Genomic DNA, 25884 nt, shown 5'->3' with positions numbered 1-25884 from the left:
AATGGGGCCTAAGGTGGCATTTTAAAGTTTAAACTCGTTGTAAAAACATTGTTTTGAAACATTTGCCTCCAAATTATAGTCAACTTTCCAGGTAAGTATATGGTTGGGGGTCTCCCCTCTCTCCCCCAAACAACACTGTGAGAAACAGAAATTGATGAAGAGGCTCCAACTCTTTCCAAGGTGCTACCTGCTGAGACTGCCACTCCACCTAAAGTGGTCTTTTAAGTGAGAACTTCGGTTTGCTTACAAACCCCAGACATTCGTGAGTCAAAGGAATGAGCCCATCTTCCATGATCTTTGCAAATCTCTATAAATTCATGGGTTATACACAATTTCTTCGTAAATGTAATGTATGACAAAATTTTCATTAATCCTTTTAGACCACTAAGGGAACCCACAGCATGAGAAAGCAGTTTTTCAATGTGGCCCTTATTTAAAATGTAATTAATTTTGTTCTGTGGTTAAAGACCACTTGCCAAAGGTTAAAAAAAAAAAAAAAAAGTAGTTAATTCTGCAAATGCCAAGGGTCTACGATACAGACAGATTCAGACCAGTCTCTAGTGTGCCTAACCTCTGATAAGACATGTACACCAGAGGAGGAGATATTCGGGTACCTGTGCCTAATGCCAGGTACATAACAACAGGGGCTCCCATCTCTCCTTTCTAAACCCAACAAATTTAATTCACACATTCCAAATTCTGGATAAACAGATTTCTTTACCTGGAGCACAAAGACTCCACAGTCACTGTCATTTTTCTGTTGTGGAATACACTAAAGAGAAAAACAAAATGATCATTAAAATAAGACCAAGTACTCATCTTCCGATAGGAAAATTTGTTTTTATGGAAAAATAAGTAAAAGAAACTTGTCTGTCCAGGACAGCTGGTGTACTAGTATAGATCTCTGGTATTTAAAGTGTGTGATTTTACAGAGGCATCAAAAGAGCTAGCAACCAAATGTATAGAACCTTCGCCTAAATATGAGAAATAGGAAATCAAAACCCTGTTTTAAAACTTGATTTGGATAGTTTTGCTATCAGATTACTGACAATGGAATCAAAATGGAATTGTGGATCAGAAAGCATACACCTGGACTCTGAATATGTACTAAAAATCCTGCTTAGTAGTCTTCACGTTTCATCTGTCACTCTTTGAAAGAAATAAAGGTAAGCAGTATGTTGGGGTGCCTGGGTGGGTCAGTCGGCTAAGTAATTTTGGCTCAGATCATGATCTCACGGTTTGTGAGTTCAAGTCTCACATCAGGCTCTCTGCTGTCAGCGCAGAGCCCGCTTCGGATCCTCTGTCCCCCCTTCTCTGCTCCTCTCCTTCTTGCATACTCTCTTAAAAACAAACACTTAAATTATTTAAAAACTAAAAAAGAGCAGTATGTTTCCCAAAGAACTGATTATGTATTCTGCCTAAAGGGGAAATGTGAAGGATGTTGACTAAATTTGGAATACCTAGATATTCTAGTTGGGTAATTTTCAAAATTTACAAGTTCAATTCCGGTTTCAACTAAAAGACTAGCTTATTAAAAGAAAACTTAAGCCTAGGTTTAAACCTTAGCATTTGGTGTAGTTCAAGGATGAACAAATAAATCTGGTTCCCTTGGGTTTGGCTTAAAGTTTGTTTCAAGACTCTGCCTTTTTTTTTTTAATAGGTTTGTTTTGAGAGAGACAGACACAGTGCAAGTGGGGGAAGGGCAGAGAGAGGGAGAAAGAACATCTCAAGCAGGCTTCCAGCTGCCAGGTCAGAGCCCAACATGGGGCCTGAACTCACGAAACTGAGATCATGACCTAAGCTTCAACCAAGAGTCGGGATGCTTAACCGACTGAGCCACCCAGGCACCCCAAGACTCTGCCTCTTTAAGACTGTGCTCAGTGATCTAGACCTAAGTTCAAGGACCCAACTCTATCAGTAGTTCCGATGGCCTAGGTGACACCTAGGCTTCAGTTTTCCCATCTACAAAATAAAGAGGATGCCCATCCCTAAATGACCTGCCTACCTCATAGGCTGTAAGGATCAAATGAGATCACACATGCAAAAATACTCTGAAAACAATAAAGCAGTGACCATAAAATGTAAGATGCTGGTATCTGTGACAGTGATGAGAAGACCTGCCTGAGCACTCTGCCCCATAGACAGCATGAGTGCATATAGGACAAACATAGTGCTGCTTTCATACTGAAACCTTCAAGCCACTGTCTTCCCCAGATGCCTGGTAAGAAGCCCAGTGCACTTGCTCCCTTAGTGGATCCAAATAGTCACTTCAGCATTTCTCTGGGTCTATGTGGGTCATCTGGAAGTAAGAGGCAGGTGCCATCAAAAGAAAAAGTTCTGTTTTCCTTTCCCTTTTTTCCAATATAACAACCATATCATTAGCAGCTGCCCCATTGATGAAATGACTAAGTTTTTCTCCAGAAGCACTGGGAAACTAAGTAGCTAGTTGATCAATACTACACAGGTTTATTCTAAGCTGCCTCCCTGCAGCCTCCAGACTCTTACTGGTATCTCCATCACCAGTCTTCAAATGCTTTTAAAGACACCCACCCCTAAGGATAATTCCATCCCCTTGACATGCCTGGGTTTTCATTTTTATCACATACTTACCTTTGTAACAGCAGTCTGCCAACCCTGAAGAAATTCAGGTCTATTTTTTTCTCTGGCTTCAGTCAGCAAATACTTTCTTATATTCTGGTTAAAAAGAAACCACAACACAGATGCTGTGTTCCATCAGTTGGTGAAAAATGGAACCTGCTCACAGCAGATAGAAGCAAAGGAGGAGGAGGCTGTGGCCCCACCACTGGGCAAAGTCTGCACTCAAGAGTTTAAAAGGTGGAACTTTATTTCTGACTTTCATTTCATAGTGTTAAGAAGGACTCAGGCCTTCTATACTCAGGTATGCATTTAGGCTGTGGATACCACTGTATGTTTTAATTAGAAGTTTTTGTAAGATGGTCAGCCTTTTCCAGCAGCCAACTTGCTGAATTTGACATTTAAATATTGGGAAGACAAAAAAAAAAGACCTGATTACTGCCAATGTTCAATACAAAGAAGGAACCCATGGCAGAAATCAATAATTGAAACTAAATGAAAAACATTCCAGCCTTAGATATACTCTATTTTGAGGGCTGCAGATAAAGGTATCTTGCAGTTTCTAGAAAGTTCTACTGAAACCCATTCTGGATACTAAATACAGTTGAGTCCACTGCTGAAGCTTCTACCAAGATGAAGCCTATCAGAGTTTCAAATATTCCCTTATGCCCTCTACTTCTGTGCATCACTTCTAAAGGTGAAGTCAGAGGTAACAGGAATTAAACCAACCACACCGAAGGTGGAATATTTGTATGTACATGTATACAACTGTGTTTATGCACATACTACCACACACACATATATACATACATACATGCACATATGTATTTTCTTCCCATAAACATATACTCTATTACTCTGCAACTGGCTATTTAAAACCCAATAGGTCTTGGAGATCTTTCCATGTTATTTAGAACATGGAGATCTATATTCTATGATCTATGATCTAGATCTATGATCTAGATCTATGATCTATGGCCAGTTTAATAGTATGAATATACTATAGTGTACTTAGCTATTCTGTTGGTAGAGCTAAATTTAGGTGGGTTTTTTTTGGTTTTTGTTTTGTTTTGTTTTTACTATCAGTAATGCTGCTGCAGTCAACATTCTGGTGCATGCCCTATCACTGTGCACATACATACACAAGCATTTTTATATACCAAGAAATAGAACTGGTATTCAATAGGATATATATTTTCTTTCTTTTAAGTAGGCTTCACGCCCAACATGGGGCTTGAACTCACACAACCCTGAGATAAAGAGTGTACCCCAAGGACTGAGCCAGCCAGGAATCCCTAGGATACACATACATCTTTTATAAATTTATAAGGCACTTAGAACTGATCAGGATTTCAACTCCCCTAAGTGGCTAGCTATATTAATTCATATACTCCACCAGAAAAAATGAAAGCTGGTTTCCTTACACCTAATGAACACCTGAATACATCAAACTTGCCTAATGGGCAAAAAATGAAGCCCTGATGTAGTTTTCATTTGCATTTCCTGTATTTGATAAGACTAAGCATCTCTCCATATGTTTCAAGGCTATTTGCATTTTTCCTAAAAATTACTTATTTGAATAATCTTTATCCATTTCTCTTAAATCCTTTTATTACTTTTTAGGAGTTCTTTATATTTTCTGGGTAGTGATTATTATATGTCTCACATATTTTCTCCAGGTCTTTCCCTTCTCTTTGAACTTTAGGACATGCAGAAGTTTTAAATTATGGTATGGTTCAATTTATCAATCTGTTCCTTTAGGTGTTCTGCTTTTATGGCTCTGTGTAAGAAGTCCTTCCTGAATCTAAAACATAACATTTTCTATATTTTATTCTAACTTTTATAGTTTTGCATTTTATATTTAGGTCATTATTTTACATGGAATTTGTTCTTATAAATAGTATGAAGGATCTGTATGTGGATCCAAATAGACAGCTACTTTTCACAATGGCATATATTGAATAGCCTGTCTTTCCCCAACTTTATCATATACCAGGTTCCCTCATATACAGCAGTTATTCCTAGATTCTCTGTGCTGTACCACCAATCTACTGGTCTATTCCTAAGTTTTAATTATTAAAACTTTGTGATATGGTTTGGCCTCTAGTATTCCTTCCTTCAATGTTCATGCAATAAACTCTGCACTATGAATTCTAGGATGAGCTTATCAGTTTTCATTCAAAATCCTCTTGAGAAATTGGGGGCAAATTGGTATATATTATTAGTTTGAGAAGAATTGATCTCTTTCCAATACTGAGCCTACCTATCTTTCCATCTGCTCAGATTTCCTTTAAATATAGAGCTCTACTCTTAAAGAACTTCCACAATTTTTGCTGGAGTATATACTCCTGGTCAGTTTATATCTTTGTTTGCTTTTGAAAATGGAATCTTTCTTTTTTCAGTTAAATTTAACTGGTCCTTGCTACTGAAAGAAAATCAGGAAACCTATGGATTTTTCTTGCATCTCACCATGTTGTTGAACTGTCATTAGCTGAGCTCTCCTATTTTGCTGGCTGATTCTCTTGATTATAACTCATTCTACATAAGTTATTTTGAAGATACAAGCCAATTTTAGCCCTAAGAGAAACCAAGGAAAATGATTTGTATCCATTCAAAATGCAGCTTTATAGGGAGGCAGGAAAATATGTGACAAAATCCAAATTAGACTTGTTGCTCAGAGTGGGATCCATATCACAGACAGCTACCTCTCCCAACCCGGGGATTCCTCTTGTAGTCCTTTTTCTCTGCCAACATTTTAGAGGGTTTTCATGACAGAAATTGATACCCTATGATAACTGACTTCTGTTCTATTTGATCACAAGATAAATGAAAAAATACAGGCAGTATATTAACTTACCTCTACACAAAACTTAAAATGAATGCCTTGGGAATCATAAAATGAAATAATTCGATTAGAGAGTGTCACGGTAATGAGAGACCAGTGGACTTCCAGGTGAATAGGAATCAACAGAAGACTCTTTTTAAACAAATCCACCTGATTAAAAAAGAAAAAGAAATGCGGCCATCACCACAGACTATCCAAAACAACAGCAGAAACAGCTTCCATTTACTGACCTTTGACCTGTTTGAGGTCATAAAAGCAGGAAGTGGTGAAGCCAAAATCTGAACCCAGGTCTGAATCTAAAGCCCATGCTTGTAACTACTAAGCTACAATACACAATAAGAAAACTGAAGATCCAGAAAACACCATTTCACATTCAAACCTGCTACACCTGTGCTTTGCAAATGCTTAATGTGACTTAGCCTCTTATTTTTATGCTTTTGTGTACATATTTGACCTTGACTCAATTCTTATGTAGGAAGGAATCATATTATAAAACAGCACAGGCACCATAAGCCTTCTTTTTATAAACTCAGTGTCCTAGTTAAGATCATGGGCTCTGAAGTAAGTCTGGTGAAGTTCAAAGAGAACCTCTTCCACTTACTGGCCAGGTGACTTTGGTCATTTTCATAGCTTCTTTGTGACTTGATTTCCTCAACTATAAACTATAGACAACAGCCCCTACCTTAGGAAATTATTGAGAGAGATAATACATCTAAGATGCAGAAAACTGCTTTCACATATTCTATGTAGCCAGTGAATCTTAACTATTACCATTATCACTACCTCAGGTTTCCCAGATGATAAAATTGAGAAAAATATCCTTGATAATTCTTTACACATCCTTTACAATCTAGAAATATTTACTATTCCACTCAAAATCCCAGTTGTGGAATGAATGATAAAGTAGTAGGTGCTCAATAAACATCTGTAAAAGTTGTGAATGAATTTTTTTTCAGGTTTTTTTTTTGAGAGTTTTTAGGGATTCCTTGGGTTAAAACAGTCACAAGGCTATTTTAAAGTACATCAGATTCTTAGAAGCTATTTCTCAAGCCTTCCTTGCTTTCTGATATTCAGATAATGTCCTGCTCTAAATGAGTCTTCTACTAGTCGACATGATCTTGGAGCAAAGCACTTTAGCACCTCTACTTTTCCATTTTCTGCATCCATAAACCTGGCAGGTGAGGTGGACAGAAGAAAACATGAAGACAGTTGGTCCTTTCCAATGCACAAATCCTGAGTATCTAAAACAAGGAATCACATCTAAAAACAGTATTAAATGAGGCCAAATTTACATTCTTCTTAAAAAGAAACTCTGGGGTGCCTGGGTGGCTCAGTTAAGTGTCTGACTTCGCATGATGTAATGGTTCAGGAGTTTGAGCCCTGCATCGGGCTCTGTGCTGACAGCTCAGAGCCTGGAGCCTGCTTCAGATTCTGTTTCCTTCTCTCTCTGCCCCTACCCCGCTCATGCTCTGTCTCTTGAAAAAAACATTTAAAAAAAAGCTTTCTCCTAATTATAAAAACAATTTTGTCTTTTTAGTTTATTTTAGAGAGAGAAAGTGTGTGAGCAGGGGAGGGGGCAGAGGGAGAATTTTGTTATTGTTAGTAAAGATTTTTTTAAAATTTTATTTATTTTTAAAAATTTACGTCCAAATTGGTTAGCATATAGTAAAACAATGATTTCAGGAGTAGATTCCTTAATGCCCCTTACCCATTTAGCCCATCCCCCTCCCACAACCCTTCCAGTAACCCTCAGTGTGCTCTCCATATTTATGAGTCTCTTGTTTTGTCCCCCTCCCTGTTTTTATATTATTTTTGTTTCCCTTCCCTTATGTTCATCTGTTTTGTCTCTTAAAGTCCTCATACGAGTGAAGTCCTATGATTTTTATCTTTCTCTAATTTCACTTAGCATAATACCCTCCAGTTCTATCCACATAGTTGCAAATGGCAAGATTTCATTCTTTTTGATTGCTGAGTAATACTCCATTATGTATATAAACCACATTTTCTTTATCCATTCACCCACTGATGGACATTTGGGCTCTTTCCATACTTTGGCTATTGTTGATAGTGCTGCTATAAACATGGAGGGGGTGGGGGGAGAAAGAGAATCTTAAGCATTCTCTGTGCTCAGTGTGGAGCCCAACACAGGGCTCAATTCCACATCCCTGGGATCACAACACAAGCCAAAGTCAAGAGTTGGACACTCAACCGACTGAGCTACCTGGGTGCCCCTATGAAAACAATTTTTAAATAAAAATTAGAAAATACAGATAAGAAGTACACTTCAGTGTATATCTTTCCAGATTTTTCTTCTTTTTAATACATTATCTCTCATACATAACTTTATACATATAATTAAGAATGGTATGTGTGGTGGGTACTGTATTATTATTGACCCAATTATTTGTTGCCCTTCCTATAAAAAGGATTATATGGAACTGCCTGATGTCATGTGGCTTCACTGTCCCTCCCAGGTGAAGAAAGTAGTCCTGTCATGTGATTTGCTTTAACTAGTGCTCTGTAAATAGAAGTGAATTTATGTCATGACCAAGCTGAAGCTTCAAGAGCCATCCTGTGGCCCTGAGACTGTTATGTCTCCAGATTAGGTGCTGTTCCTCCCATCTGGGAGCCCATTTAAGGACTAAAGATGAGAAACTATAGGATCATGTCCTTAGACGCAGGAAAAGTATTTGATAAAACTCAACATCCATTTATGGTTAAAAACTGTCACATAAACTAGGAATAGGACCAAAACTTCTTTAACCTGATAAAAGAGTATCTACAAAAAACCCTACAACTGTCAACACAAACAGTAGTGAAAGACTGCTTTTCTCCTAAGACTGAGAACGAGGCAAAGATGTCCCCTCTCATAGAAGTCCCAGCCAGTGCAATAAGGCAAGAAAAAAAATGGCATACAAATTGGAAGGGAAAATTAAAACACTCACTACTTAGAGACATGATTGTCTATGAAAATCTCACAATCTACAAAAAAGTTCCTACAACCAATGAGTCTGGCAAGGTCACAGGATACAAGGTCAATTCACAGAAATAAGTTGTATTTCTATTGCTAACAGGAAACAATTGGAAGACAGCATTTAAAAAATTCTGTTTATAGCAGTTTCGGAAATATGAAATAGGGCTATGTTTTGTTTTATAATTTTTTTTTAATGTTTATTTTTGAGAGAGACAGGAGGACGTGAGTGGGGGAGGGGCAGAAAGCGAGGGAGACACACAATCAGAAGCAGGCTCCAGGCTCTGAGCTGTTAGCACAGAGGCTGACATGGGGCTCGAACTCACAAGCCGTGAGATCATGACCTGACCTGAAGTCCGACACTCAACCGACTGAGCCAACCAGGTGCTTCATGTTTTGTGTTGTTTTGTTTTTGAGATAAAGAGGGCGCAAGTGATCTAGGGGGAGTGGGAGAGAGAAAGAAAGAAGCAGAGCTCACGCTCACCCAATGTGGGACTTAAACTCATGAACCATGAGACTGTGACTGTGCCGAAGTCAGATGCTTAACAACAGGCACCCAGGCGCCCAGGGTTACATTTTTTAAAAATATGTGCAAGACCTGTACACTAAGAATTAGAAAATATTGCTGAGAAAAATTAAAGACCCCAAATAAAGGGAACATGTACGATGTACATGGAAATGGAAGATTTAATATTGTTAAGATGTTTATTCTCCCCAAACTAAATAATCCTGCAAGTTTAAAAAAAAAAAAAAAAAAAAAGACAAGCTGATTCTAAAATTTATATGAAAATGAAAATGCAAATGACCTGGAATTCCCAAAACATTCTGGAAAAAGGATAAAGCTGGCCAACTTACACTATATATCAAGATATACTCTAAAGATACAGTGATCAAGACAGTGTGGTATTGGCGTAATAACAGAGATCAATGGATAAGAACACAAAGTGCAGAAATCGACCCATACATCTGTGGTCAGCTGATTTTCTACAATGGTACCAAAGCAATGAAACTAGGAAAGAGAAGTCTTTTCAAGCAAATGACATTGGAAGAACTGGATATCCATATGGAGAAATCATCAAAATTAAAAATCTTTACCAAAACACATGGTTAAGAAAATAAGTAAAAAAGCTATAGACAGAAAACAATCACAAAACATAGACCTGACAAAGAATTTATTTCCAGAACACCTTTCTTTACTACAAACCTTTTCATTCATATCACCCACCCATTTTTCTGCTGAGTTGGTAGTCTTTTTCTTATCAATTTGTATAAGCCCTTTATATATTAAGAAAATCAGTTCTGTGACATTAATGGCAAATATTTTCCCTAGTTTACTATTTGTCTTTTTACATTGCTATTTTATTTTATTATTTTTTTTTTAATTTTTTTTTTAACGTTTATTTATTTTTGAGACAGAGACAGAGCATGAACGGGGGAGGGCCAGAAAGAGGGAGACACAGAATCGGAAGCAGGCTCCAGGCTCTGAGCCATCAACCCAGAGCCCGACGCGGGGCTCGAACTCACGGACCGCGAAATCGTGACCTGAGCTGAAGTCGGACGCTTAACCGACTGAGCCACCCAGGCGCCCCTACATTGCTCCTATTTTAAATGCAGAGTTATTTTTATGTAACTGAATTCACTTTTCTTTTATAAACTTTTAAGTTGTGCACAGAATGGACTCAGTTACCCTATGGACCAGTTCTTTCATGGAGTTTTCTTAGTATTTCCATTGTTTTATTTATTTTTGTTGCATTCAAATCCTTGGTCATTCTGTAATCTATCTTGATGTAATCTAATTTAGTGAACACTAAATTCTGTTTTTAATTTTTTCTTTAATGATCAAGGCATTTAATGGCCATTAGTTTTCTTCTTTTTTTTTTTTTTTTGAGTTTATTTATTTATTTTGAGAGAGAGGCAGAGAGAGAATCCCAAGCAGGCTTTGCACCATCAGTGTGGAACCCGATGCAGGGCTTGAGTCCATGGAACCCTGAGATCATGACCTGAACGAAAATCAAGAGTCGGACACTCAACCAACTGAGCCACCCAGGCACCTCCTATATATTGAAATTTTATCACACAGTTTACTTTCTACCTTAAATTCTACCTCATCTGCTCCTGATACTGCCATTCCTTCTTTTTATTTATCACTCCTTTCTTTTGGTTTACATTTGCCTAGATGCTTTTTAACTGTCACTTTATTTTCAACCTTTCTTGTTCATTTTCTTTTATGTTTCTTATATATAGCATATACAGGCATACCTCAGAAATATTGTGGGTTCAGTACCAGACCACTGCAATAAAACGAGTCAAAGGAGTTTTTTTGGTTTCCCAGTGCATATAAAAGTTGTTTACACAAACTGTAGCCTATTAAGTGTGCAGCATTATGTCTACAAAAAATATACATACCTTAAATAAAAAATACTTTTTGTTATTAAAAGTGCTAACCACCAACAATGCTGACTCACTTTTAGTGAGTTGTAATCTTTTTGATGGTGGAGGGTCTTGCCTAAATGTTGATGGCTCCTGACTGATCGGGATGGTAGTGTACTGAAGGTTGGGTGGCTGTGGTAATTTCTTAAATTGGATAACATGAAGTTTACAGTACTGATAGAATCTTCCTTTCGCGAACAATTCCTCTGTAGCATGTGATGCTGTTTGATAGCATTTTACCCACAGAACTTCTTTCACAATTGGTGTACATTTTCTCAAACCCTGTTGCTGCTTTATCAACTAAATGTATATAATATTCTAAATCCTCTGTTGCCATAACAATTCTCACAGCATCTTTACTAAGAGCAGATTCCATCTCAAGAAACCACTTTCTTTGCTCATCTGTAAGAAGCAACTCCTTATCTATTCAAGTTTTATCAAGAGGTTGTAGCAATTCAGTCCCATCTTCAGGCTCCACTTCTAGTTCTCTTGCTAGTTCCCCCACATCTGCATTTACTTCTTCCACTAAAGTCTTGAACCCTCAAAGTCATCCATGATAGTTGGAATCCACTTCATCTAAACTCCTGTTAATTTTGATATTTTGACCTCTTCCCATGAATCATAAATGTTCTTAATGGGGCACCTAGAATGGTGAATCCTTTCCAGAAGATTTTCAATTTACTTTGCCCAGATACATCAGAGGAATCACACACCATCTATGGCAGCTATAGCCTTATAAAAAGTATGTCTTAAATAATCTGAATTGAAAATTGAAATTACTCCTTGGTCTATGGGCTGCAGAACAGAGGTTATGCAGGCATAAAAATATTAATCTCATTGGACATCTCCATCAGGGCTCTTAGGGTAACCAGGTGCATTGTCAATGACAGGTCTTATTTTGAAAGGAATCTTTCTGAGTAGTAGGTCTCAACAGTGGGCTTAAAATAATCAGTAAATCATGTTGTGAACAGATGTGCTGTCGTCCAGGCTTTGTTGTTCCATTTACAGAGCCCAGGCAGAGTAGGTTTAACATAATTCTTAAGGGCCTTAGGATTTTCAGAATGGTAAATGAGCACTGGCTTCAACTTCAAGTCACCAGCCACATAAGCCCCCACCTAACAAGAGAGTCAGCCTGTCCTTTGAAGCCAAGTATTGACTTTTTCTTCTCTAGCTATTAAGGTCCTAGATGGCATCTTCTGCCAATAGAAGTCTGTTTTATCTACACTGAAAATCTGTTGCTTAGTGTCATCACCTTTATGAATTATCTGAGCCAGATCTTCCAAATAACTTGCTGCAGCTTCTACACCAGCACCTGCTGCAGCTTCACCTTGCACTTTTATGCTATGGAGACGGCTTCTTTCTTTAAACCTCATGAGCCAACCTCCGCTAGCTTCAAATTTTTCTTCTTTCAGTCTCCTCATCTCTCTCAGCATTCACGGAACTGAAGACAGTCAGGGTCTTGCACTAGATTAGGCTTTGGCGTAAGGGACTGTTTTGTCTGGTTTGATCTTCTATACAGACTACTAAAACCTTTGCCATATCAGCAATAAGGCTGTTTTCACTTTGTCATCCATGTGTTCATTGGAGTAGCCTTCAAGAACTTTTCTTCTGTGTTCACAACTTGTCTGGCACAGGAGGCCTAGCTTCTAGCCAATCTCAGCTTTCAGTATGCCTTCCTCACTAAACTTGATAATTTCTAGCTTTTGATTTAAAGTGAGAGGCATAGGACTCTTCCTTTCACTTGAACACACTGTGGTGTTACTGGTCTAATTTCAATATTGCTGTGTATCTAGGGAATAGAAAGGCCCAAAGGGAGAGAGACGGGAACAGTTGGTGGGGGGAGCAGTCAGAACATACATAAGTTTGTCATCTTCTATGGGTACAGTTCGTGGCACCCCAGAACAATGGCTATACTAACATCAAGGATCACTGATCACTATAAAAAATATAATAATAATAAAGTTTGAAATACTACAAGAATTACCAAAATGTGACACAAAGACACAACGTGAGCAAATGCTGTTGGAAACACGGCGCCAATAGACTTACTTGATGCAGGATTGCCACAAATCAATTTGTAAAAAGCGCAGTATCTGTGAAGCACAATAAAGTGAAGCACAATAAAAGAAGGTATGCCTGTATGTGGCTTGTACCACTGGATAGGCTGTATTGGTGTTTATCCAAGAAAAATTAAGGATAACTATTAGGGGACTGGTCAATTTAAAAAATATACCCATACAGTGGGATGCTACTTAACCAAGAAGAGTTATGTAGATGAGGAAAAGATAATCATATACTGTACTTGGAAGTCATCTTTCACATTTCCTTCTCCTTCATCCCCATAACCAATCTGTCACCCAAGTCCTGTTGATTTTACTTCCTAGATCATATTTATGTACATATCCCATCTATCCTGCTACCATTCTAATCCAAAGTACCACTAATGGTACTTTGCAGTGGCCTCCTGTTCTACCCACATCAGCTTTGCTCCCACACTAATCCATCTTCTTCAGTGCTGCTAGAGCAAAGACTACAAATTGGATGATGTCACCAAAAACTCTTCAATAGATTCCTATACATTTAGAGTAAAATTCAAAATCTAAACCTTAATGCCCTACATCACTAGATCAGGTCCACTTCATGCCATTCTCTTCTTTGCTCTCTGTACTCCAGCTACACTAGCTGCTGCCCATGTTTCTACCATCATAATATAATGATTCTTACTGTTGTGCTTAGTGATTTACACAAATTATCTCATTTAATCCTCTCAGCAAGGTAAATACTTGTGATACTACCATTTGACAAATGAGGAAACTGAAGCTTTAGAGGAATTAAGTCATCTGCCCAAGGTCTTACAACTTGTTAAGTGGCTACAGCAGGATCTGAACCCAGGTCTGAGTCCTGAGTTCATTCTATCTATTCCCCTGGATTTGTACCTTTCAGCCATGTTTATCTTGGCATTACTGATAATGCTTTGCACATATTACCTAAATAGTCATGTTCAGTCAGGTGTTTTACTTTGCAAAAAATTATTTCCATCCACAACTACTCAAGACAAGACTTACTCTTAATTTTCTATAACCTATCCAGTATAAAAAGACAAAATGCTCCAGTATCTCTAAACCTGTAACTGTGGAATCTAAACTCGGTAATTATGTCAAAATATCAAAAACAGAATATAAATGGGCTTTTAAAATAATGTTTCTGGCACTAGTAAATGACTCCAGAGAGAAATTAAGGTTGCAAGGAGCTTTAAGGGTTATGCTGATTTTATCATTTTGTTTTATGAAGCCCAAATGAAGCATTCTGAAGCCCAAATAAAGTGTCTCGTCCAAGTTGCACAGCAAGCTAATGACAATGCTGGAACCATTAACTTCCAGCCCAGTGCTTTCATTTAGAGCATAATCCAATCAACCGGACAGACTTGGAGTTTTATTAGTGTCTTGTGTTTCAAACAACAGGATGTAAAAAACAATAAATAATTATATTAAAAGAGTGGGTTTTTTTTTAAGCGTCTATTTCTAATCAGTATCATATGGACATTAAAGTTGTTATCCTTCCAACTCAAAGTGGCTTATTTGCATTTCACATTTAGAATAAAAAAGAAATAAAGTGAATACCTTTTTAGTCCATCTTTTTACTCCATTATATCCTTTGGTTACCAGCTGTCTATGAAAAAAGCTGTTGAAGAAGTGAACCTAGAAGAGACATCAAATATAAGCACCCAGATTATATTAAGCTGTACCCAGATTTAACTTCAAAAGAACATGGAAATTTAAAAACCCTTGTATGTAAGACAGACCAAAAGGAGGAAAAGTTTCTTCTATAGAAAATACATTACCTGATTCACAGAAGATTCTGTTCCAAATTTTCTTAGAATAACCTTACACTGTGGTCTATAGTCAGAACTGGAATGGGACAGTAAATAAATAGATTACCTGAATCCAATCAAGTAGAGAAGCAACCTGACAAATCTCTCCAAATCAGGTGATAAAACTGAAAGAGGCTAAGAAAGAATGAGGTAACATTACCTTGAACTCAAGGGATATGGATTACAAAACTAACCCCATCTGAAGGATATGGACTTGCAGACTCCTGCTTTCATAACTGTTAAAAAGCCTTAACATGATCATTTCTAGCACAGAAATAATTAACCTGGTCATATGGAACATCGTGTCCTGACATCAAATTTCTGGCTTCTAAATTAGGATCAGCTCATGTGAGCTAGTAAACATATTGTGGTCTTAATGTGTTCACTCAGTAATGGATTCACTTGAGATGAAAAAAATGTTCCCTCAGTGTTGAGGTTCTCAGGATGTGGTCACCAGATCAGCAGTATCAGCATCCCCAGGAACTTCTTAAAATGCAAATTTTCAGGCCCTACCCCAGACCATTTACTAATGCAGAAACTGAGCGTGGAGCTCAACAGTTTGGTTTGATAAACCTTCCAAAAAATCCCAATGCACACTGTTCTGAGATCTCTGCAGCTTAAGATATCAATAAAAAGAGCTTGTAATAGCTATTTCTAAGAAAAGTGATTCTCAAACTCTGTGTGCATTAGAATCCGGACAGCTTGTGAAAGCAGATTGCTGGGCCCCACCTCCAGTTTCTGATTCAGTAGGGGTAGGTTAGAGTTCAAACTTTTACATCTCTGGTAAATTCCTAGGTACTGTTGGTGCTACTGGTCTGGGGACTGTAAGTGTCCTTTTAATCCAATGAAGGTTCAGAATTAAATATAATGTAGAAATAATGAAGGTAAATTATACCCTTAAAATTAACACCTTTATGTTAAAAGTCATCTATAATATGTGTTTAGGTTTAAACTTTCTGGTGATTAAGAGAATTTCACATAATAGAGAATCCAACAGATTAACCTCATGATTCCAATTTAAAATGCAACAGAATTGCAATTTTAAGTGGAAAGTTGTAAAACATTTTGTCTATATTCATAAAGTGTTGGAATCTCCGACTCTTTATATTTATTTATCTGTTTAAATTATTAGATTTATAAAAGTATTTGGAAAGATTTTAGATACTGAAATCAAAAGTTACCCATCAGACAATCTAAATACTCAGAAAAATTAACACATTAAATTAAAAAAAATAATTTTAATAGTAACAAAACTCTATGGGAATTTTAGAGTTTAAGGAGGGTTTGTCTGTATTTGAACAGAATACCCAAGATTAATCCAAGAAAAAGTGACAATGAATACCACTTTATTACATCTTTAAAAAGAATAAGACTTTAAGTTAAATTGAAAAACTTAAAGCAAAAATACACTTTTTGTGCATCTCCTCACTGTTAAAAAAGAGACAACAGACCCAAAATAGAGTCTAACTTAGTGCTGACTTGTGCTTAGCCCATGTCACCAAACCAAAAATACCTAACCTAATTGCAACTTCAGCCTCTCCCAGGACTGTAATCTTAATAGAACTACCTGCTCAGCACTACTTAGGTAACCTGCCTGTTAGGCCTGGTCTTCCCCTCAAGTAAGGTAACTTTGCTGCAATCAATCTACGCTTGCTAATAACCCCCTTGTCCTGCCCCCTTCTGCCTTATAAGTCTTCCATTTTGTACAGCTCTTCAAAGCTCCTTTTTACTTGTTAGATGGGATGCTGCCTGATTCATCAATGATTTGAATAAAGCCAATAAGATCTTAAAATATACTCAGTTGTTTTTTATTTTTGAGAGCAAGTTCGAATGGGGGGAGGGGCAGAGAGAAAGGGGCCAGAGGATCCGAAGTGGGCTCTGCAAAGACAGCAGTGAACCCGATGCAGGACTAAAACTCACCAACTGGGAGATTATGATCTGAGCCAGAGTTGGATGCTCAAATGACTGAACCACCCAGGCGCCCCAACTTTTTTCACACCTTAAAAAAGCCTCCTTGGGGTGCCTGTCTGGTTCAGTTGGTGGAGTGTGTGACTCTTGATCTTGGATTGTGAATTCAAGCCACTCGTACAGAGATTACTTAAATCTTAAATTAAATCTTAAAAAAAAAAAAAGGTGGGGCACGCCTGGATGGCTCAGTCCGGTTGAGTGTCTGACTTCCGCTCAGGTCATGATCTTGCAGTTCGTGGGTTCAAGCCCAACGACAGGCTCTGTGCTAACAGCTCAGAGCCTGAAGCCCACTTCAGATTCTGTGTTTCCTCTTTTTGTCCCTATCCCGCTCATGCTCGCTCGCTCTCAAAAGTAAATAAACATGTAGGAAAACACTGGCAATCTGACTTTCTTATGCTCAAATATTGTCTAGAACCTATGCCCAACCTGTTAGCGCCTGATCAAGATAAAATCAAAACCTTTAAAAATCGAAGGAATATCAAATAATTACATCAAGTTAAAAAGAAACCTCATTTTAATACACAAGAATTCTCTCTCCTGAAGAGTAACTTTCACTTACTTTGTCTGGGACTGCATCCATTATCAGCTCACCATACATATTAATGACCTATAAAAAGTCAACATAAAACCAGCTTACTAACCCTATACAATTCAGAACACCCCATCAGAATGAATAACACTGACACCCGTTAACAGTAATCAAACCTTTTGGATGCTGGGGTTGGTGAATGAGTAGCTTTAGTAAGGGTAAAGAATCCTTGATTCAAAACATAACTATGAGACCAACCCAAAGGTTAATTATATTTTATTATCCAACATCCTCTGCAACTTTTCCACACTGAGAACCTACAATACACTAACCTGGTCATTCAGCCAATTCTGACCATCCAGAGTTGCCAGATCATCCATATCCAGCATGTGCTTATTGTAGAAGATGCGGAAGTTGCATTTTTGATGCCTGGCCCGATAGTTTGTTATTTCTCTATTGATAAATGGTTTTCTGAAAAAGAAAGATTTTGAAAGAAAAGAAACACGAGTTCCACTAAATTTACTAAGTATCTTCTTTTTTTAAAGTCACATGTGCCAACAATTTTATTTTCAAGGGCTTAAATTAAATTAAGCATTATTGACAAACCTATTAGAAAAGTCTTCATTAAAGACATCTTTTAGTCTTCCAAGGACATCTTTTTCACTGAGTGGGACCAAACTGCCATACTTCTTCATAACCTCATCTAGGAATCCTTAAATAAAGGAAGAGAAATTACAATGGAAAAACCATTTTCAGCAAAAGTCATTCTCCCAATATTTAACCTATACACAACACTTACCACACATCTAACCTATACATTACGCTATACAGAAATCTTTTAATTAAAAGTTATGTTTTGTAAAAAAATAAAATAGATCAGGCCCTCACCATTCCAATCCAGAGAGAAATGCCTTAAGGTATCATTTCACATTGGATTTTTAAAGCTACTGATGCACTGTTAGAAAATGGCTAGCTAGGGGCGCCTGGGTGGCGCAGTCGGTTAAGCGTCCGACTTCAGCCAGGTCACGATCTCGCGGTCCGTGAGTTCGAGCCCCGCGTCAGGCTCTGGGCTGATGGCTCGGAGCCTGGAGCCTGTTTCCGATTCTGTGTCTCCCTCTCTCTCTGCCCCTCCCCCGTTCATGCTCTGTCTCTCTCTGTCCCAAAAATAAATAAAAAACGTTGGGAAAAAAAAAAAAAAAAAGAAAATGGCTAGCTAAAACTGAAGATTGACATCACTCAGTAGTTTAAACTTGAAGAAGAATCTTCCCTTCTAAAGAGTGAAATCTAAAATGGTTTAATCACCTGGTTAAATGTGTATCACATCTAGTAACTAAAGGAGTTTTCTTTTTTAAAATATTTTTTTATTTTTGAGAGAGCGCGCATGTATGCATGAGTGGGGAAGGGGTGGCAGGGCTACAGAGGATCCAAAGCGGGCTCAGAGCTAACAGCAGCAAGCCCAATGCGGGGCTCGAAATCACAAACCCTGAGATCATGACTTAAGCTGAAGCTGAATGCTCAACCAACTGAGCCACCCGGGTGCCCCTAAAGGAGTTATCTTTTCAAAAACCACAATTTGTTGAGGGATTTGTTGATATCACAGTCACTATTATTTGGTAAGTGTGTGTCAGCATATTTTAAAAGGTGAAGCAGAATTAAAGGATGACTTCTTGGCCAGAATAGGACAGTCGTTGGGTCAAATAAGATGTATACGCATTTTAATGGCTTCCACGAGGACCCACTGAACAAACATACTTAAAAAGGTCCTAGGAAATAAAATCAGGGCTTTATTTCTAAGGAAATACACAGAAGCTGAGGGAAAGAAAGGCTTACAAAAATGCTGACATGACTTAGGACATTCACTGATGCTGAATGGGGAGAGCAATAACCTAATTAACCATCAGTCTAAAAGTCTCCAGAATTAAGATGGGAAGAATGAGCACTGTTAGCCACTTATTTTACCCAGTTCCCTTTCTACCTTCAAGAATGGCCTCTGGTACACATCAGTACAAAATGGACAGGAAAGAGAACAATGGAGTAACTGTCCCAAGAACAGGGTGGATTTTTTTGAGGGAGAGTCAGACAAAGGTGTGAAAAACAGATCTTCCTTTTGTTAGTCTCCTACCAGAAGGCTCCCAATTTGAAAGGCTTCAGAGCAAAGGTCAGGATATAGTAAACAGGAAAACGCTGATTGTTTATGCCTGGTTCTGGTCTAGGCTTTAGGCATAAAGAAGACAGAAAGGGAATCCTTTGTTCCAGCTTAATAAGAGAAGGAGGTAAAGATTTGGGGCTTCTAAACTTGTATTTGCCAACAAGTGTTTACAGGTTACCTAAGAACAGCCTTATGTCTGTCTACATGGGAGAATGAACTCAAATAGAAGATAAGGAATCCCAACATTTGAGAAACTGCATTTGAAGAGCAAATTTCATACAAAAATAATGCCCCTAATAATAAAAGAGTAAACTGTAGGCTCAGCAACCTGAGACTCTTCAAATAAGAAAGCAGTCTCCTCTATCAATGGGATATTGACCGCAATTCGAAACTAGTATCATAGGAAAGAGGTATCCCTCTTAACAGTGTTATCTATGGCAGGTAGTATTGGGGGGATTTTAAGTTATTTTTGTTTCCTCTTATCTGCATTTTTGTTTTCACTTTCAGATGATAAACATGGATTTCTAATGCAGTAGAAAGGTCCTGTGCGGATGATCAAGGAGAACCCTAGAGGACAATGTCTTATTGGTACACACATCTCACTGGGACCAGAAGTAAAACTGCATTCAAATAGCATTATCATAAACCAAGCACTACTACATCTCATCCTTTTAACTACCCTGTGTTAGATAGCATCCCTACTTTACCAATGGAGGTAGGAAGCTTAGGGAGGTTAAGTAACTTTCCCAAGAACCCTTAAATAGCATATGGCAGAGTAAGATTCTGATTATAGGTTATATGACCACAGAAAGTTAACCATTAACTATTAACCTATGCTGCCTCCAAAGCAGGAGATACCTATTATCTTTTCTCTACAAAAGCAACTTGTTCTTCACTGCATCTTTTCCTTTTAATACCCCCTGGCCAAGAATTACCCAGAAAATGGCTTCTTAAGATGAGAATTAAACCCATTATTTTTTACCCACTTGCATTCACAAACTAATGAACCAAAAAGGAAAAATGCATTTGGCATAGTACTAAAACTTCAATGTGACCAAGAAAGAAATGATAAAATGTTAGGGGAAAAAGAAAACAAAAACTAGAATTCAAATTATAGTCCATCTGCCAGCACAAAAGGTAGTAACAAAAGGTAGTAACTCTTCCTCCCTGGCTGCTAGAAGCTCACCCATCATGAACAACACAACAACAGTAACTGTTGGGACCAGCAAGTTCATGACCAGTCCACTACTTCAGCAGAAACAAGTGGTCACTGATGTTCTTCATCTGGAAAAGGCAAAAGTACCTACGTCAGAAATTTGGGGAAAAATAGCCAAAATGTACAAGACCACATCAGATGTCATCTTTGTATTTGGATACAGAACCCATTTTGGTGGTGGCAAGGCGACTGGCTTTGGCATGATTTATGAGTCCTTGGATTATGCAAAGAAAAACGAACCCACAGTCTTGTAAGACGGCCTGTATGAAAAGAAAAAGACCTCAAGAAAACAACAAAAGAACACAAGAACAGAATGCAGAAAGTCAGGGGGACTGCAAAAGCCAATCTTGGTGCCAGCAAAAAGGAGTAAAGATTCTACAGTGACTTTATCTGTGGTGATTGTGCAGATAAATACTGCAGAAATCCTTCATGAGAGGATTAATAAACTAAGAATTAAAAAAAAAAAAAAAAACCCACAAAAGGAAATAATATGAAAAACAAAACCTGAAGTGTTATTTCAGAAGTTAAATTGCTCATCTTAAACCAAATGTGGATAGTTTTTTCTAAAGGCAATTGACAGGTCACATCCCACCATGAATGTGGAATGAGGTTGTGTTGTGCATACAAGAAATGGAACCATTTGCTTCTTCAACAAAATACAATACACATGTCAGAAAGGTCCCATCAAAAATAAGGAAGGCATGGGGCGTCTGGCTGGCTCAGTGGGGCATGCCACTCTTGATCTTAGGGTTGTAGGTTCGAGCCCAACATTAGATGCAGAGATTACTTAAAACAAAATCTTAATGACAAAATAAGGCATGAAAATAGCTAAGACTAAACTTAAGAAATGTGTAAGCCTAAGTGAAAAGCACAAAATTCTGGTGAAAGGACATAGGTCAATAAATGGAGTAATTCTTTGTTTTTAGACAGGAAAACTCAGTATTGTAATAAATGTAATTTCCCCTTAGTCTATAAATGTGATGCAATACCAATCAAAGCCATTATTTTTGTTTGTTTAATTGAAAAAACAAATCTAAAATTCATCTTGGGACCAAAACATGAGAAATTCCTAGAAATTTTTGAAAAGAATTAAAGAGGAGAGGTGAATAAGGGAGGGCAAGAGAGGAGAAGGGCCTACTCCCATCAAATTATAAAACTGGGGCACGTGGGTGGCTCCACTGGTTAAGCGTCCCACCCTGGATTTTGGCTCAGGGCACGATCTCATGGTTTGTGAGTGTGAGCCCTTCGCCGGGCTCTGTGCTGATAGCACAGAGCCTACTTGGGATTCTCTGCCCCTCCTCTGCTCACACACACTGTCAAAATAAACTTTTTAAAAAAAATTATAAAACTACTAGAATTAAGACAGACTACTACTAGTATAGAAATTGAAAAACCAAATCCAGAAAGAGACCTAATAACAGGTAGCAACTCATAACCACAGGGAAAAGATCACTCAAATAATATTAGAACTATTAACTAAATCTTTTATTTACAGTTGGAATTCATTTTGATGTAAATCGAAGCCTAAATCAAGAGTCAGACGCTCAGTGCTCAATCGACTGAGCTACCCACGGGCCCAGGATTTTTTTTTTTTATATTTATTTATTTTTGAGAGAGAGGGAAAGACGGAGCGCAAGTGGGGGAGGGGCAGAGAGAGAGGGAGACACAGAATCCAAAACAGGCTCCAGGCTCTGAGCTGTCAACACAGAGCCCCACATGGGGCTCAAAATCATAAGCCATGAGACCATGACCTGAGCCGAAGTTGAACACCGAACCAACTGAGCCACCCAGGTGCCCCAGTATTTTTTTTCTAATACATGACCATAAATATTTTAAAATAAAATGGCAATCATCCTGTAATTCCTTTAGAACTTTTATGCCCTTTAATATGAACATTATTTATTCAACATGTAAGGAGCACTCTAGTTTCTCTTTTTGAAGTCATTTTATCCTATTCAATACACTATGGAATTTTTTTTTCCCTAGGCCAATTCAAAACAATCTAGTAACCCAGTAAATGGGTATGCCATAAACAATTCCCTACTGGGGACCATTTGTTAATTTTTTAGCTCTCCAATTAATGTCACAACTAAAGCCCTTGATATATCCTGGTTCTGTTGTTTCCTCACAACACACTCACTAAAAGTTAAATCTCTGGGTCAAAGGACATGCATATCTAAAAGTTCTAAATTTTCATTAATGACTTCTTATATACACACGCAGCTTTAGTGTTTATGGAGTCAAACTGGTATATTGCGTCTGAGTTTCCTATCAGGCTTTAAAATGTATTATTGGGACGCCTGGGTAGCTCAGTTGATTGAATGTCTGACTCTTGATTTTGGCTCAGGTCATGATCTCATGGTGAGACTGGGATCTACGCTGGGCATTAAGCCTGCTTGGGATTCTCTCTCTCTCCCTCTGTCCCATCTCTGCACATACACTCTCTCAAAAAAATAAGAAAATTATTAAATGTATTATTAATGTGAAATTATAAAATGGTGTTATAAAATGTGTTCTCTTTAATAGCTTTACTGACCCGTGATTCACATACCACAAAAAATTACTCTTCTAAAGTGTAAAATTCATTTTTTTTTTTGGGGGGGGAGGGGGGAAATTCAGAGTTGTCCAACCATTACTATCACCTAATTTAGTAACATTCATTACTCCACAAGAAACTTTGTACCAGTTAGGAGTCACTCCTCATTACTTCCTCTCTACAGCCCCTGGCAACTATTAACCTACTTTCTATCTCTATATTTGCCTACCATGGACATTCCAAATCAATAGAATCACACAGTATGTGGCCTTTTGTGCCTGGCTCTTTTTACTTAGCATGTTTTCAAGGTTCATCCACACTGAAACATACAGCAGTACTTCATTCCTTTTTATGCCAGAATATCCCATTGTATAAAATACCAAATTTTACTTACTTGTTCATCAGTTGATGGACATTTGGATTGTTTCTACTTTTTGGCTATGATGAATAATGATGCTATGAACATCTGTGTACAGGTTTGTGTGTTTGTTTCTAATTGGTTAAATTTTTAATCTACCTGGAATATACTGACATAGGAATCTATTTTTTTTCCTTCCAAAACCAGTTTTATGCAATATTTACAATTATAAAACAGTAAGTAAACTGTAGTAAGTACAACTGGCTCTTGATAAGTGTATCAATCTACTGCAGTGAACATGTGTAGTTCTATTAGAGAAAAGTCAGCATTCACCATGCCGTGGAACTTAGTATTAACTAATGCTATAGAAGTCAGTTAAAGGAGCATTCACTATACTGATTGTCCCGTATGGATTCCTATTCTAATTGCTCTATTAATCCTGATTATTCAGGTTTAGTTCTTTTATTTGTTGAATTTGTCCTTTTCATTGTGCTGGCTTTCCTCATATTTGGTGATAGATTGTGGGCTTATCTCTACTCGGGTAATTTTTTTTTTTTTTTGCTGGTGCAGGGAGGGCTGTGATGGGCAGTAGTTGTTGCTCTGCCTTCAACCCTTTTCAATCAGCATGGAGATGCTAAGTAAAACCCCAAAAATGGTTCTTCTGGTTCTTCTTTCCTCAGTCTATTAAAATAATGAATTACTTTGCAGATCACCAAGTGTGCATTCTGTAAAAATGCCTACTTCCTCATGTCACACTACAGTCTTACTGTATGCCATTAGTCAATTGATCAATTGCTTTTGGAAGTGCTACATCTCTTTAAGTTAATTGGTATCTATGCGTAAATGCTTACTTTTTCAGGTTTATGTATTATATGGTTTTGCTAACTTTATAGTAGAGAATTTGCCTTTCCCTATTCTAAGACAGTATAAACAACAGAAACTGTTTTGTTTTTAAAGATTTGCTAGGACTCTGTACTACTCTGTGTCTTTTTGTGGAGAAAAACTTTCTATACATACTTAATGGTTAAGAAAACAAAGTGCTCAGAATTGTTTAAACCACCAAGAAGTAATTCTCCTAATTCCCCAGAAAAGCCCTTTATAACAATTTGATATATATTTCCAGATGTGGCCGATACAAATGTGTGTGCACACTTCTATTCATATGCTCCATTTGTGTGTATATCTCTTAACAAAGTGGCATCATTCTGTTTTGCAACTTGCTTTTTTCACTTTATGTAGACAGCTTTCAGTTCAAAATATAGACTGAACTTTTTAACAGCTTCATAATGTACTATTGCCCAGATGTGCTGTAATTTATACTTCCATAGAAACTTTTTTTTGGTTGTCTCCAGTTTTGTTTCGTTTTTATAAAAAAAAAAATTTTTTTTTATGTTTATTCATTTTTGAAAGACAGAGAGAGACAGAGAGCAAGTAGGGGTGGGCGGAGAGAGAGGGGGGACACAGAATCCAAAGCATACTCCAGGCTCTGAGTTGTCAGCACAGAGCCCAACACAGGGCTTGAACTCACGAACCACGAGATCATGACCTGAGCCGAAGTCGGACGCTCAACTGACTGAGCCACCCAGGTGCTCCAGTTGTCTCCAGTTTTTTTACTACCAGGACAATACTATAAGTAATGTCCCTATACAAATAAATATATTCTTATTTTGGATAAACTGCAAGAAGGGGAATGGGTCAAAGACTAATATTGCCATATTGTCTTCCAAAAATGTTTACACCAGCTTACTCATGGGGTAGATTTTGACAAGAAGACTTTTTAAAGTATGACGTAAAAACTTGAAGCCATTAAAGATAGATAAGTTTCACAATGAAGAATTGATAATTTCCTTTAAGCGAAATTACCACACTCAAAGTCAGGGTACTTTTACCTTTGGGGAAGGAAAAACTTAAACTCTTAGGACATCTGTAATTAAAATTTAACAAGGTAGGAATCACTGTTGCTCACTGCCACAGTCTCAGAACTAGCACAGTGCCTGGCATATAGGAACTTCTAGGCAAAGGAAAATTATATACAAACCAAAGATGGCCAAGAAACACAGAAAAAGATGTTCAAACACAAATCAAAACAACTCTCAGGTGATCTAGAAGAGAAGATTAGTAAATTTTAACAAGTGTAAACTGGTTCAACTTTTTGGAGGGTAATTTCACAATTCTCTTAAAATTTTAAGTGTATTTGTTCATCATCAATTCCACTACTACAAATTTAACTTAGAGAAAAAACTGTTAAAGTATATAGAAGTAGTTTCATTGCACTATCATTTATAGAAGAAAACAACTGGAAGCAACACAAATATCATCAACCAAAACTTAAAGTATTGAACATCTCCATAATACAGCAATATAGAAGACTTCAAAGAAGAATGTCTAAATGCTTACAGGGAAATCCATGTGTGGA

At 37.5% G+C, this 25884-nt stretch overlaps 2 protein-coding genes and 1 pseudogene across 10 annotated transcripts in view; 2 read left to right on the top strand and 1 right to left on the bottom strand.

Annotated features, from left to right (window-relative positions):
• The window catches only part of NCBP2 (nuclear cap binding protein subunit 2), a 34428-nt gene extending 13923 nt beyond the window's left edge, over positions 1–20505 (top strand). Inside the window, exon 5 of the mRNA XM_060639618.2 lies at positions 19866–20505. Within this exon, the coding sequence (XP_060495601.1) occupies positions 19866–19869 (4 nt within the window). The 3' untranslated portion in view covers positions 19870–20505. The remainder of the gene's footprint in view (positions 1–19865) is intronic.
• Positions 1–25884, bottom strand: part of SENP5 (SUMO specific peptidase 5) — a 51045-nt gene that overhangs the window by 3330 nt on the left and 21831 nt on the right. For 3 of the 9 annotated variants that reach the window (XM_081796597.1, XM_060639610.2, XM_078453099.2), the window contains 7 exons: positions 17816–17921; positions 17542–17680; positions 17240–17287; positions 14462–14539; positions 5453–5590; positions 2611–2694; positions 722–772 (listed from right to left, as the gene is read on the bottom strand). In XM_081796597.1, the coding sequence (XP_081652723.1) occupies positions 722–772; positions 2611–2694; positions 5453–5590; positions 14462–14539; positions 17240–17287; positions 17542–17680; positions 17816–17921 (644 nt within the window). Of the gene's footprint in view, positions 1–721; positions 773–2610; positions 2695–5452; positions 5591–7059; positions 12935–14461; positions 14540–14779; positions 14848–17239; positions 17288–17541; positions 17681–17815; positions 17922–25884 lie in introns of those variants that run through there. The other 6 variants (XM_060639611.2, XM_078453101.1, XM_060639614.2 and 3 more) reach the window with 6 other exon arrangements.
• Positions 20550–23518, top strand: LOC132683561 (small ribosomal subunit protein eS24 pseudogene; annotated as a pseudogene).

The sequence above is a fragment of the Panthera onca genome, chromosome C2 (assembly GCF_046562875.1).
Source record: "Panthera onca isolate mPanOnc1 chromosome C2, mPanOnc1 haplotype 2, whole genome shotgun sequence".
Classification (NCBI taxonomy): Eukaryota; Metazoa; Chordata; class Mammalia; order Carnivora; family Felidae; genus Panthera; species Panthera onca.
Note: the sequence above shows the minus strand (reverse complement) of the source record. Positions and strands in the feature narration are given on the sequence as shown.